General features: G+C 37.2%; 2 protein-coding genes across 2 annotated transcripts in view; both read right to left on the bottom strand.

Moving 5' to 3' along the window:
• LOC134845699 (cleavage and polyadenylation specificity factor subunit 4-like) overlaps window positions 1–12,067 on the bottom strand; it is a 373,809-nt gene that overhangs the window by 285,396 nt on the left and 76,346 nt on the right. The window lies entirely within an intron of this gene.
• Window positions 7,432–8,040, bottom strand: LOC134846590 (uncharacterized). Its single transcript, XM_063863973.1, has one exon. The coding sequence runs from the start codon at window positions 8,038–8,040 to the stop codon at window positions 7,432–7,434; it is 609 nt and encodes a 202-aa protein (XP_063720043.1).

The following is a 12,067-nucleotide window of genomic DNA, read 5'->3' as shown; positions in this document are numbered from 1 at the left end:
GAGGAGAGAAACAGCATTCCTGAATGGATCCAAAAGTTAGTTTGTCTCATAAATTCTAAGTTGAAACGTTCTGCTGTCATTGATTATTATTTTGCAGAAAATTGCCCCAAATGCTGCTTACTGTTTTTTGCTTTCTTATTGTTTTGTTTTTTAATCCGTTTCTGGTCAAAAATCTAAAGTCTGGTTACAATAAATCTTTTATTTTTTCGCGATTTGTTTTTCAATTTACATCATTTATACTTCTTACATGATTAAAAATGGTTGACACAGAAACTTTAAAAAACCCTAACTTTAAAACTATCTTCTAGATTTTAGATTTCCCAGTGGAATAAAACGTTAACTAATTGGTTCGTATATTCCAGTTTGATTTGGTTTAAATCAAAGGAGTAGCAATATAAAGTTATATATTGAAATTAAGAGAGCTTCATGGCCACAATTTTATGCTTGAAGCGCGATAAATTTTTTAAGTCTCCACGACCAAAACTTTTCAATTGTCTGTTGGCTATCTTTAATTTTACACAACCAAAAATTTTCGGGGAAAAACTTCAATTTTGTACTGCAACTATTGTCTGAGAAAATTGAGGCACTAGGACCCTGCGCTAAGCTTATAGGCAGCCCGCTAATGAGAATGTACAACACGCATGCTCGAGCGACCGTAGGCTAATGAACCAGGCATTCAGGGTGTGTCCCGCTATGGCAAAATATCTACTATATATAACACATATCTCCCCCACGGGAGAACCGATCATGCTGAAAAGGAGAAACTTGGGCTGTCGGCAATAAAAAAACGCCAAGCTTGGGTTTCCGTGAGTGATATAGATTCCATATAAAAATTGTCTCTGGCATCATTTTCAGACTTTTATTGCAAATTGTTTTTAGAAATATTTGTACCGGATTTTAGTTGCCCACAAAACTAATCCCTGCTTCTTCTTATAAACTTAGCTTGGTCTTGTATTGGTCAATTTTGAAGCGTACGTATACAATAGTAAAATGAATTTTTCATGTGTGTTTCAGAAACTTCTAGAAAAAAAGGACTTTTCAAAAGTTCTAAAGATAAAGTTTTTTAAATATACATCATTCACTAGATTGGATTTTGATTAATTTTAAAACAACAGGAGTTCAAAGTATATCACGTTTTTCCTTGATCAATTGTTCAAACTTTTTAGTGGCTCATTGGCCCATGTTAAACAGATTGGGATTGAATTCCACCAGGGCCAGAACGGGAAACTTTTCCAACGCTACGCGGAACTCACCAAACTGCTGAGTCAGCATGGCTTCAAACTCATCTCGTGGGACCCCAACATGGTCGTGACAGACAGAAAGGAGCACGGGCCGTACAGTTGCTTCGAAGTTGTCTTCCGAAAAACTGAATTGATTGACTGTCCTTGAAAAATGAATACAGTTGTAGTAACTCATACCTGAGTGAAATTTTGTAACTACTTTTCTCTCATCAGTTTTGTCTATAAGTTAATTTAAATGAACAGCTCGTTTTTCGTCCTTTTTGAGCTCCGAATCAATTTCTTTTTACGCAGCAAGTTAGTTGCACATAGAAACAAAACACAACAAGACTGCTCGTATCCGTATGAATGTTCCAACTGCCGTTTAAGGTTTTATGGAGCAGTAATAACATAGAAAAACTTAATATAATAAAAATAAAAAGAATTTTTTTTTCTAAAATTTGAAAATTATTATGAAAATCATCCCCCCACACGCCCCACAAAGTACAAAAGGATAAATTTCGCTCCTTGTAACAAATCAATTATGGCAAATAAGCTTCTTTCAAGCAATTTGAAACGATTTTAAGACGGATTAACTCTCCGCTTACGCGTTAATAGCGCTAAATATATCGCGCGTTAATTGTCCCAATTTGACCAAAATAGCAATCTTTAAACCCCAATAACTTTACGAAAAAGGACCACAAGTGAAATATCTTTTTAAATTCAAGCTCAAGATAACAATACCTTTTGAATAATATTTAAAAAATCCGTCAAAAATGGCTAGTTAAAAAGTCCAAATTTGTCTGAAGAAAAAAAAACCCACCCCGAGCACAAATATTCCGTTATTTTCGTATCGGAAGTCGGAACAACAAGACTGCGCGTATCAAGGCAAAGCCTTGAATGTTCCGAATGCCCTTTGAGGTTTATCGAGCAGTAGTAACAAAGAAAAATTAAATGTAATAAAATGAAATGAAAAAAAAAACTCTAAAATTTGAATTTTTTTTTATGAAATCATCCCTCCACACGCCATATAAAGTACAAAAGAATTAATTTCGCTAATTGTCGGAAATTAAATGTATCGCGCGTTAATTGTCCCAAATTGGCCAAAGTGGCAACCTTTAAACCCCAATTACTTTACGAAAAATGATCACAGGTAAAATATCTTTTCAAATTTAAGCTCAAGACAACAATACCGTTTTAATGATTAAAAAAATCTGTCAAAAATGGCTAGTTAAAAAGTCGAAGTTTGTCTGAAGAAAAAAAACTCAGCCCGAGCAAAAAAATTCCGTTACTTTCGTATCGAAAGTCGGAACAATTAAGAGCATCACGAATTTTCTAAACATTTAATGCATTTCACTTTCTTTAACAAATATTGAAACGCATCATTCGTAATTTAATGGCTTATCCTCGCAAAAAAACAGTAAAGCATTAAGTTTTATTAAAATATGTGAAATTTTTGATTTTATAATTTTTGTTTTTTCTAGGAGTCAATAATTGACTTAAAACAAAATTAGGTTGGGTCTCAAAAACCACGCCAAATCACGCAAAGCTAATGGCTTTTTTATGTGCGAAATATAACCAAAAGAAAAAGTCACCAAATTGGATGATTTGTAGCTGTCGGTTTGTAGACTGCGTAGACTTCAAAAACATTTTCTTTTTCAAAATTTGCAAGAAGAATCACAAGTTTTTTATTAGGTTCTTTGATTACAGTAATGACCAGACTTATTGAGTGAAAAAACAAGCAGGAGACACTCATGTAACCGTGGAATTCTAGAACAATACTCACGGTCAAAGTTTATTGTTTATGATTTGCTTTTGACACTTTTTCATGTTTGGGTCAATGCGCGAATTTGTTATGTTATCAGATCATTCGCTGAAACGAAAGCAATTTAGGCTTAACATACAGGAAAGTTTTGCCAGGAAAGGGTGAAACTGTTGATAAGAATTGTTGATAAAGGCTGGGCTTTATAGGTAGGTCTTGTCTTTAGGCTTTTTTACTGAAACTTTTTTTTAATAAGCGGCTAATAGTTGTCTCAATTTTTGTTTTGAGTTTGTGCTGAGAAAAAACTGAACGTTTTTTTCATTTTATTTACAAAAACTATAACAGACTGAAGCAAATTTTTTAAAAAATGGGCGATGTTATCATGCATGTGTTCGTCTGTTTGTAATATTTAGATTACTTTTTGAATTTCTGTAGGATTTTGTGTAAAAATTTATGTTATATTTTGTTTTGGTGTTTGACATAAAAAATGTTCACATGGTGATAAGCCTATTTTTGGAGTAATTTGTAAGTTGTAGGCATTGGAAAATTATTTTACACTCTGTGACAATTCTTAAGATTTTTGTAAATATCTGCCGACGACATAAAACATAAGAAGCATGAGATCTGGTCTTAAAAAGAATAAATAGGCATAAAGTAATTGTTTCTCGATTTAAAAAAAGTATGTTCCGCTGTTTGTGATTAAGTCGGGTTATCCAAACTTTGATAATCATTGTTCAAAAAACATGGTAGCATTATAAATATAACATTGTGGTACTGGATTGAGTGCTACGAAGTGTGTAAATGATTATTGTATATTTTTGTTATTTTGATCTTCTTCTGATGAGGGTGATACTGGTCCTTCAGGGTCAAGTAACTTTCTGTGATTGAAAAAAAAGACTTAGTTTTCTGAATTCATGTTTAACTATTTTTTTTCAATTTGTTTGGTTGAATTATTATACAATCAATCCTTAGTGTGTTTGACCATATTGGGTTGTTTGGAGAATAAACAATTTGAATAAAATCAATTGTTTTTTTGCTTCTGCTCAGTGTATTTGCTTGACTGCTGCAAAGATTTAACTTACTTATAAAAAAGAGATTGTTCTATCTGGAAATGGTTTTGCAAATCATTTGTATTCAGGTTGTTCTGGTTTTTGAATTTTTTAAAAACTATTTCGAGAGTTTATTAAATCTTTTTCTTAGTGTATTTGATATTATTGGTCTAGTCTTGTGTTGATATCATGATTCCAGTTGGCCTAAAATGGGATAATATTTTGAGACAAGGATAATGATCCTTCCAGAAAATATTTTTTCCTTGCTTTAGTGGCACATACTCAATGAGTTCTTTATATTCAAATAATTTATTGAAATATAAATCTTGATAAAGTGATCTATTGAGTTTTTTTTACCAACGGTTATGTTTTGATTTTTTCTCATCGGCACTCATTTTTTGAATTAATCTTTATTTAGTTTAAGTTTTGCGTTATTTTTCCCATTGGTGAATATCTATGGTTTTGATTGTAGTGTTTACTGCGGAATCAAATTGATAGTGATTACAATGACATTATTTTTATTGATTGAAGTGTTTTATGCTAGTGATTCATTTTGTTTCAACTATTTTCGCTGCATTTCAATTTGTCAATTTGTGGCAATGTTTCATCTTTGGAGAGAAGTATTAATATTTTTTGGTATTTGTACTGTTATTTTCCTAAATCCAGGCAGGGCTCGCGTTTTATTTTATGGCTTGCGTAAAACTAAGGATTCTCCTCCAGTTTGAACTATATGTGAATTTTGAAGTTTGGATAATTTTTATTAGATTCTGTAAAAGTGTTGGTTTGAAAATGTTTTGCGTAAAAACAAAAACTTAGGATGGGACTTTCGTATATGGTGATGAGTTTTTTTCATACGTAAAAAATTGAACTAATAACTGCATATTCAATTGCTGTGCGTTCTTTTAATAGCGTGGAGAGTCGTAGTTCTGTTTCGCTAGAGAATCTGGATTTAGCGATGAACATTCGAATAAATTTAAAGTTTGTTCAGTCTTAGCTGATTTTATTTTCAAAACCTGTTGAATTGTCCATTCAAATTTTTTGTTGTGGTAGTGTATTTTAAAAATCCTTCAGCTCTATTGCAGTTTGAAAACATATTTCTATAGACAAAAAAAATTGCTAAATCTCATTGTATTTCTGATGATTGAAGATGGTCGTCATTCTGTTGCGCTAATTCAAAAAAGTACCAGTTAATTAATTACAGACTAGTTGACCTTGTCTGAGTTTAATCAGTTTTGATTATGATTCAATTAATCTGTCTGACCTTGAGATGATCTGACCTCAACACCCCGATCAGGTTGAATTGGCTTTGTCTAATGTCAGGCTGCAACCTATCAAGGTTAGGTGATGCTGTTCCACCTTAGCCTTGCTCAGGGTTTTTGCCAACAAGTCAGCTTCCATGAACTCAGTTGGGCAATATTAAAGATCAACTATCTCATCTTCCACTCGCTCTCGATCAAAGTGATATTTCGCATCGATGTGTTTCGTTCGCTTCTGCATCACAGGATTCTTGCACATCTTGATACAGCTCTGGTTGTCCTCCTTGATGAAGGTTGCTCCGTCAATAACTACGCCCATCTCATGGAGAAGTGATTGCAGATATAGAGATTCTTGAGCCGCTGCTGCCATTGCTTGGTACTCAGCCTCACTGGTAGATATGGCTGCCGTTGGTTGTTTCCTGGTGCTCCAAATATTTGCTGCCCCTGCCTTCTGCAAATGAAAGCTGAAACCAGTAGTTGACCTTCTATCATCCAAATCTCCAGCTGTGCGCCTGCATTCACCTGCATTCCCAGGAACCAGGACAATGCGCCTCTGTCGTCTATCGTGAATCGTTAGGAGAAACGGCTCCTCAGCTTGTCATCTTCGTCTTGACATCTGCACCCAATGATGATGTCATCTACCCAAACCAGCACACAAATCATTGCATCGTTTGTTCTCCTCATCGTGAACAAACATAGGTCGTTGCTTCTTCTAGTGAACCCTTCATCAAGCAAGAAAGTGCTGAGCGTCTGATATCAATCTCTTCCTGCCTGCTGCAGCCCGTAGAAACATCTTTGTAGCAAGCACACTTGGTTGTCACCGCTGCTGAACCCTTTGGCTGCTCCATGTACACTGTCTGTGCTAGAGGAGAGTTGAGGAAGGCTGACTTAACATCCATCTGATGAAGTACAAGATCATCTTGTGCCCCCAGAGCCAGCAGTATCCTCTTTGTTTAGGGTTTACAGGTTGGAGGAAACGTCTCATTGAAACCAAGTCCTTCCCCTTGCATGAACCCTTTCACTACATTTCGGGCTTTGAACCGCTCAACTTGTCCCATTGCATCTCTTTTTTAGCAAGAACCCATCGTCCAGAATTAACTTTTCGAGATTGTGGTCTTTCAACAAGTGCCCATGTTACCATGGCTTCTAGTGACTTCAACTCTACAGCCATTGCTGCCAGCCACTGCTCCTTTCCGGGTCCAGACACTGCTTCTGAATAGCCCCTTGGCTCTTGAATTCCAGTAACTGAAGCATGGGCCAGTCCGTATCAAATGATTAGGTTCCTTGTCCTAACGGACCTTTGCACTGGATGATCATTACAATGGGACTCTATTGCTTCCTTCTCGACCTGATTTTCCTCAGTAGCCCCCACTGAATCTCCAGTATCACCCTCAGTTGGCGCGCTTCGTGCTTCGCTGGTTTTCGCTGTGCTTGGTTGCTCATTATCAATGCACTCCTCGACTGATAGCTCCAGGGTTTGTAATGGCTCGCTGTCAACCATGAAGTCATCTGGAATGATGTTCTCATTGACTGTCACGCTTCTTGCTCGCACCACTCGTTTTGCCTCTAGAATCATGAGCAGGTAGGCTTTGCTGTTCTCGTCGTAGCCGATGAACTTGCTTTTCTTGCCCTTTGGATCCAGTTTCCGTCTGTTGCCTCGATCCAGATAGTACGCAAGGCAACCGAACACACGCAAATAGCTCACTTTTGATGGCTGCCCATAGTGCATCTCTATCGGTGAAAGGCGCTTCTCGTTGCTGGATGTGGGACACAAATTGGGAACCCTCAGAGCTGTCGACGTTGCTCGCACCCAAAACATCTTCGGTAGCTTTGCTTTGGCCAGCAGACATCGAGTCATCTCGGTGATCACTCTGTTGCAGCGGTCTGCTACACCCTTCTGTTGGGCACAGTGAACTCTTGCTTAACCTGGAATTCTCTACAAAATCTCCCAGATGCTTTTGACGAATACTCACCTACGTTGTCAGTTCGCAGGCACTTCGGTGCTCCATGCTCAGCCACAAACTCCTGAAACTTCAGTAGATCACCTTTCTTCTTCACCAGGTACTTGACCACAGCCTGCCGACTGAATTCGTCGATGAAGCTCAAGGCATAGCCTGCACCATACATACTCGTACTCCAAATGGTCCCTAAATGTCACTGAAACCCCGTTGCCCCAATGCCGATGCTCTGCTGTCAGTCTTCTTAGGCACTGCTACTTCATGCATCTTGGAAGCTGTACAAACTCCACAGAACTCTAGCTCGCCCACATTGACAAGCGATGAAAGATCCTGCTGGTTGAGGTGTCCCTGTCGTCGGTGCCACAACATTGCATCACTGGTATCCCTTCTTGTTTTCGTCACTAGAGTCATCGGGTTTCTGTTGAACTTGCACTCAAGGAAGAAAAGCTTGCCGCGCTGCTTCACAGGTAGCTGCCCCCCATCTGGTGCCAGTAGATGTAACGCATCTGCGGCAAAAGTGAAGCTTGAGTCTCTAGCCACAGCTGAGCTCACAATCATCAAGTTTACACTGTACCTCGGCACAAACAGCACAGTGTGAAAAGTGTATCTCCTAACAGCATCATGGCACTCCCTGATCTGCATTTGCACTGATCCTTTGCCCTGAACCCTTGACAGCGTGCCGTTGGGGCTCTCCACGGTTGTACCTTCGTTCCAGCTCTCAAAGCTAGAAAAGACAGCCCTGTCGCGCACTACATGATCAGTGCATCCCGTATCCACAAGGAGGTCTTCTCCCTTCATTGAAGTTGCAGCAAAACAAAAGAAGAACCCTGTCCTCCCTTACTTGCACTTCCTTGCAAAATGTCCAGGTTGCCCATACTTGAAGCACCCTTGCATCTTTGCTCCTGGCCCACTTGCTTCGTTCGACCCACAGCCTCGAGCACTGGATTGTCCGCTGTCACCTTTGCAGTCCCTCACCATATGACCCTTCTGACCGCACACATAGCAGCCACTACTTGACACTCCCTTTTTTTCCTCACAGCTTGCATGGCTTTATGATCATGTCCAGTCCTCTCTCCATATCGAACCTTCCTCGAGTCATCGTGGTACCTCAACCTCGTTCTCAGCTCTCAACCTCGTCTTGGCTCATTGATGACCAAATCATTGAACAGAATGTCCGTGATTGCTTCTCCAGCTTCGCTCAACCGCGTCATCAGCTCTTGACTGCGACAGAAGTAGCCGTCCAGATCCTCCTCTGATCCTAGGCGCAGCTTCGCAAGCTGACCTACTAGAATGACCACCGTTGGCCTCTCTACACTGCAAAACATGTCTCGAAGCAGCTTCCAAGCCTTAGTCCCATCGCCATAGCCATATGTTCCCACGCAGTCGTTTTTTTATAAAGATCAAAGTGGTGTTGTTGAGCACCAGAGCCAGGTGGGACCACACCGTGTTTCGATTGTCGTTCCTCTGCTGGATCAACACTGCTCGCTCCGGCATCTTGGCATCATAGGATGCCTGCTGATCAGCATTCAGACTCTCGGGGCAGCCACTGGCAGATCATCATTGTCCATCACTGTCCTGAACCGGTCCTTGGTGTGCATCAGCGCCACAGACTTCGTCGACCAAGAAGTAAAATCTTCAGACTTTCCACTAAAAGCCGCTAGTTTCAAGTCCATCGTTGCTTAAGGATACTAGCAAAAAGCTAAAAACTCTGACAGAAAAGTGATACAAGAAAAAAAATCAGAAATCTGGGTCCATAACTTGTCAACATTCAGAGTTAGAGCAACTAGGATTAAGAGCTGGGGTTAGAGACTGAGATAGAAACTGAGGTTTGAACTGAGGATCGAGCAGAAGTAGTGATTGTTGAATAATGAATTGAAAGAAGTGAATATAAATGACATGACAAACTAAGCATCACCAAAGTACCAGTTAATTAATTACAGACTAATAAATTAGTTTGAGATCACTAGCTGACCTTGTCTGAGTTTAATCAGTTTTGATTATGATTCAATTAATCTGTCTGACCTTCAGATGGTCTGACCTCAACAATTTCTATGATATCTTTAAATGCGATTGAATACTTCATATATTGGCTTTTTGTATGCTCTGTTTTTTTCAGTTATTGATTTTCATTTAATTTTTCCCAGAGCAATCTGGATTGATTCTATTGGCTGGTTGCTCTTAGATTCAACTGCAAACGGTTTTAAGTATCATGTGTCTACTACTTTTTAATCGATGATTATTTAATGTTAAAATGTTAATGAGCTGTTGTTTTTTCTAAATTGATTTGTTTCTCATCAAGTTTTTGTTGTAAGTTTTTATTTGTGTAGTAAACGTATGTAGAAAAATTCTAAAACATGTTTTTGAAAAACTTTATATTAATTTTTTCATTGTTTTTGTTGGTGAAAAGTAGCACCTAGTTTTTCCAAATGACTGCAAATTTGATCCTTGTGCGCTGGCTGGTCGTTGTGTTAGGCTTTGATTTTTTTGATAGAAAGAACTTGTGGTCTGTCATTCCATGTTGCTCTGATTTTTTTAATTCTGCTCCGGAATCTAATTAAAAACATTTTACTAGTTTGGTGGTTAAGTTTTGGTCTTTTTAGTTGATTGGTTTTTCCAACAAAAAGATACTATCCAAGCTCCATTAGTCTCGTTACGAATACTTTTCTCATTTACTTGAAGAACGTTTTTTTCTTCAATTGGTTAATTAATGCTTCTTGATTGTGTTTCTTGTGTATTTTTATAATCGTCATTAGAGCGGTATCTGGAATATATCTTCGATTAGTTAATGTGTACTCGTTTCAGATGTATCAAGCTCTGAATTGTTTTTAATTGTTTACGTTGATTAAATTCTATTGTTTTACATTGGAAGTTATTTTCTATCAAGTTGATCATTATAAACTCTTCCAGTTTGCCTATTCTCAGGATTTTGGTAGGTTTTTGGTATCTTGTAATTAAATTTTTTTGTTGTGGTTTGCGTCTAGACGAACTGCATCTTTGCCGTTGCTTTTATGCAGAGAGCTTTGATGTCCAGACATATGAATTTTTTTTTCATGTTTCCTTGTCGTTGTTTTTATGCACAGAGCTTTGGTGTTAGAGGTTTGAATAATTATATTTATTTGTTTTGAGCGTTTTTACGCTGTTATCTCTGCTTTCAATTATACTGTGTTTTTGTCTTGGACGACAATTCATTTAAAAGATAGTTTGTCTCCAAAATATAGTTTGCCTGTAATACGGTTTCTTGATAGTTATTGAAGAGTTTCATGGTTCAGGTTAAAAATCAAATTCTGATTCAATTATCGTTTTCGTTTGTGAATCACCAATTTTGTGGAGTTTATGTTAAATTTTGTAACTTGCAAAAAGTTGAAAAAAAGGTTGCAGAAAAAAAACTACTAAGTAGTAGCAATAGATTAGAAGCATATATTTCATAAATCAAGCAAGAACTGATGATAATCAAAGAACAAAATCATTGACGACGAAACTTATAGTGATAGCACCCCTATAAATCGGCTACAACAGGTGAACCAGCATAAAGCAGCAGATAACCGGACATATCTACAAAGAATAGAAAAAATCTGATAGAAATTTTTAAAAAATGAAAAAAGTCAAAACGACAATTCAGATAATAACGTCCATACACATCGAAACAAAAGCATTTAAATTGTCATCATCAAGACAAACATAAATTGCAAAACTCCGATAGCAGTAGTAGATGTTGGAGCCGAAGTGGGGGGGGGGGGGGGGTGCATGGCGGACCCCATGTATTAAGATACGTTATAGATTTCCGGTCCGCCATGCTATGTATTAAGATTGGGAATAGATTTCCTATGTATTAAGATAGGTTATAGGTTTCCCATGTATTAATGTTGTGTCGGGAAAAATTTTGGAGAAAATTTTGGGAAAAAATTTGGAAAAACTTTGACAAAAATTTTTTGGACAAATTTTTGGCGCGCGTTACCTAATTGGGAACAATTAATTGTTAATTACGTGTAGATTGTAGAACTAAGATTATGCATTTAGTTTTTTGGTGCATGGTAAGTCAATGGTAAGAGTTTTTGTGCAAAAACTTGGATTTTTTATCAATTAATTTTTTTCGAAAAAATTCAAAACACGATAAGATTTTGTTTAATTTGATCTAATAAAAAATTATTAGATACTTTTACTTTCTACCTATCTGAATCTAGTCTGAACCTACAGAGACTTCGAAAAAAAATTGATTTTTTTGAGAGAAAGAAAAATAAATTAGAATGAAAATATATAAATCACTGCATCGTATATTAAGTTTACCGCAATAATTTACATTTTATTATCATGAAACACCATAATAATACGACATCTTAAATAATTTATTACATCAGAAGAGTTCTTATAAGTCCAATGGTTTTGTATGAATTCCATCATCTTGCACTTGTCTTTTAGGATAAAAATAACTTAGTCCTTTCTTTGTCTGTTCATATGTAGCAACCATATGATTTATAGTTCTGAATCCTCTATTAGTAGATGTTAAGTTGATAGCTTCATCGAGTACTCTCCTATACTTTGTTAAAGGTCCATCTCCAGAGTCTTCTAGAACCCGCTTATTCAATCCTTTGCTGCTAAATTTGAATTTGTCTGACTTGTTGTCATAGCAGCAATATGTCTTACTACATAAACAGAGCATTTCTGTGCACCTAAATTCTTCTTTGAAAAGTCCCGGCTTCCGCTTATCATGTTTTTTATGGATACTACAACACGTTCGAGGAAAGAAATTAGATTTTGCATCCGCCTTGAAGGAATCTCTGCAATCACTCTCCCTCATTTTTTCCCAAGCAGCTCTCTTATCTGGTTG

This window comes from Symsagittifera roscoffensis, chromosome 5 (genome assembly GCF_963678635.1).
Source record: "Symsagittifera roscoffensis chromosome 5, txSymRosc1.1, whole genome shotgun sequence".
Taxonomy (NCBI): domain Eukaryota; kingdom Metazoa; phylum Xenacoelomorpha; order Acoela; family Convolutidae; genus Symsagittifera; species Symsagittifera roscoffensis.
The sequence above is the reverse complement of the archived record's forward strand: the minus strand, read 5'-3'. Positions and strand labels throughout refer to the sequence as shown.

Coding starts and splice junctions, on each gene's coding strand:
- LOC134846590 (XM_063863973.1), bottom strand. CDS start 8,040: ATGAAGGGAGAAGACCTCCTTGTGGATACGGGATGCACTGATCATGTA.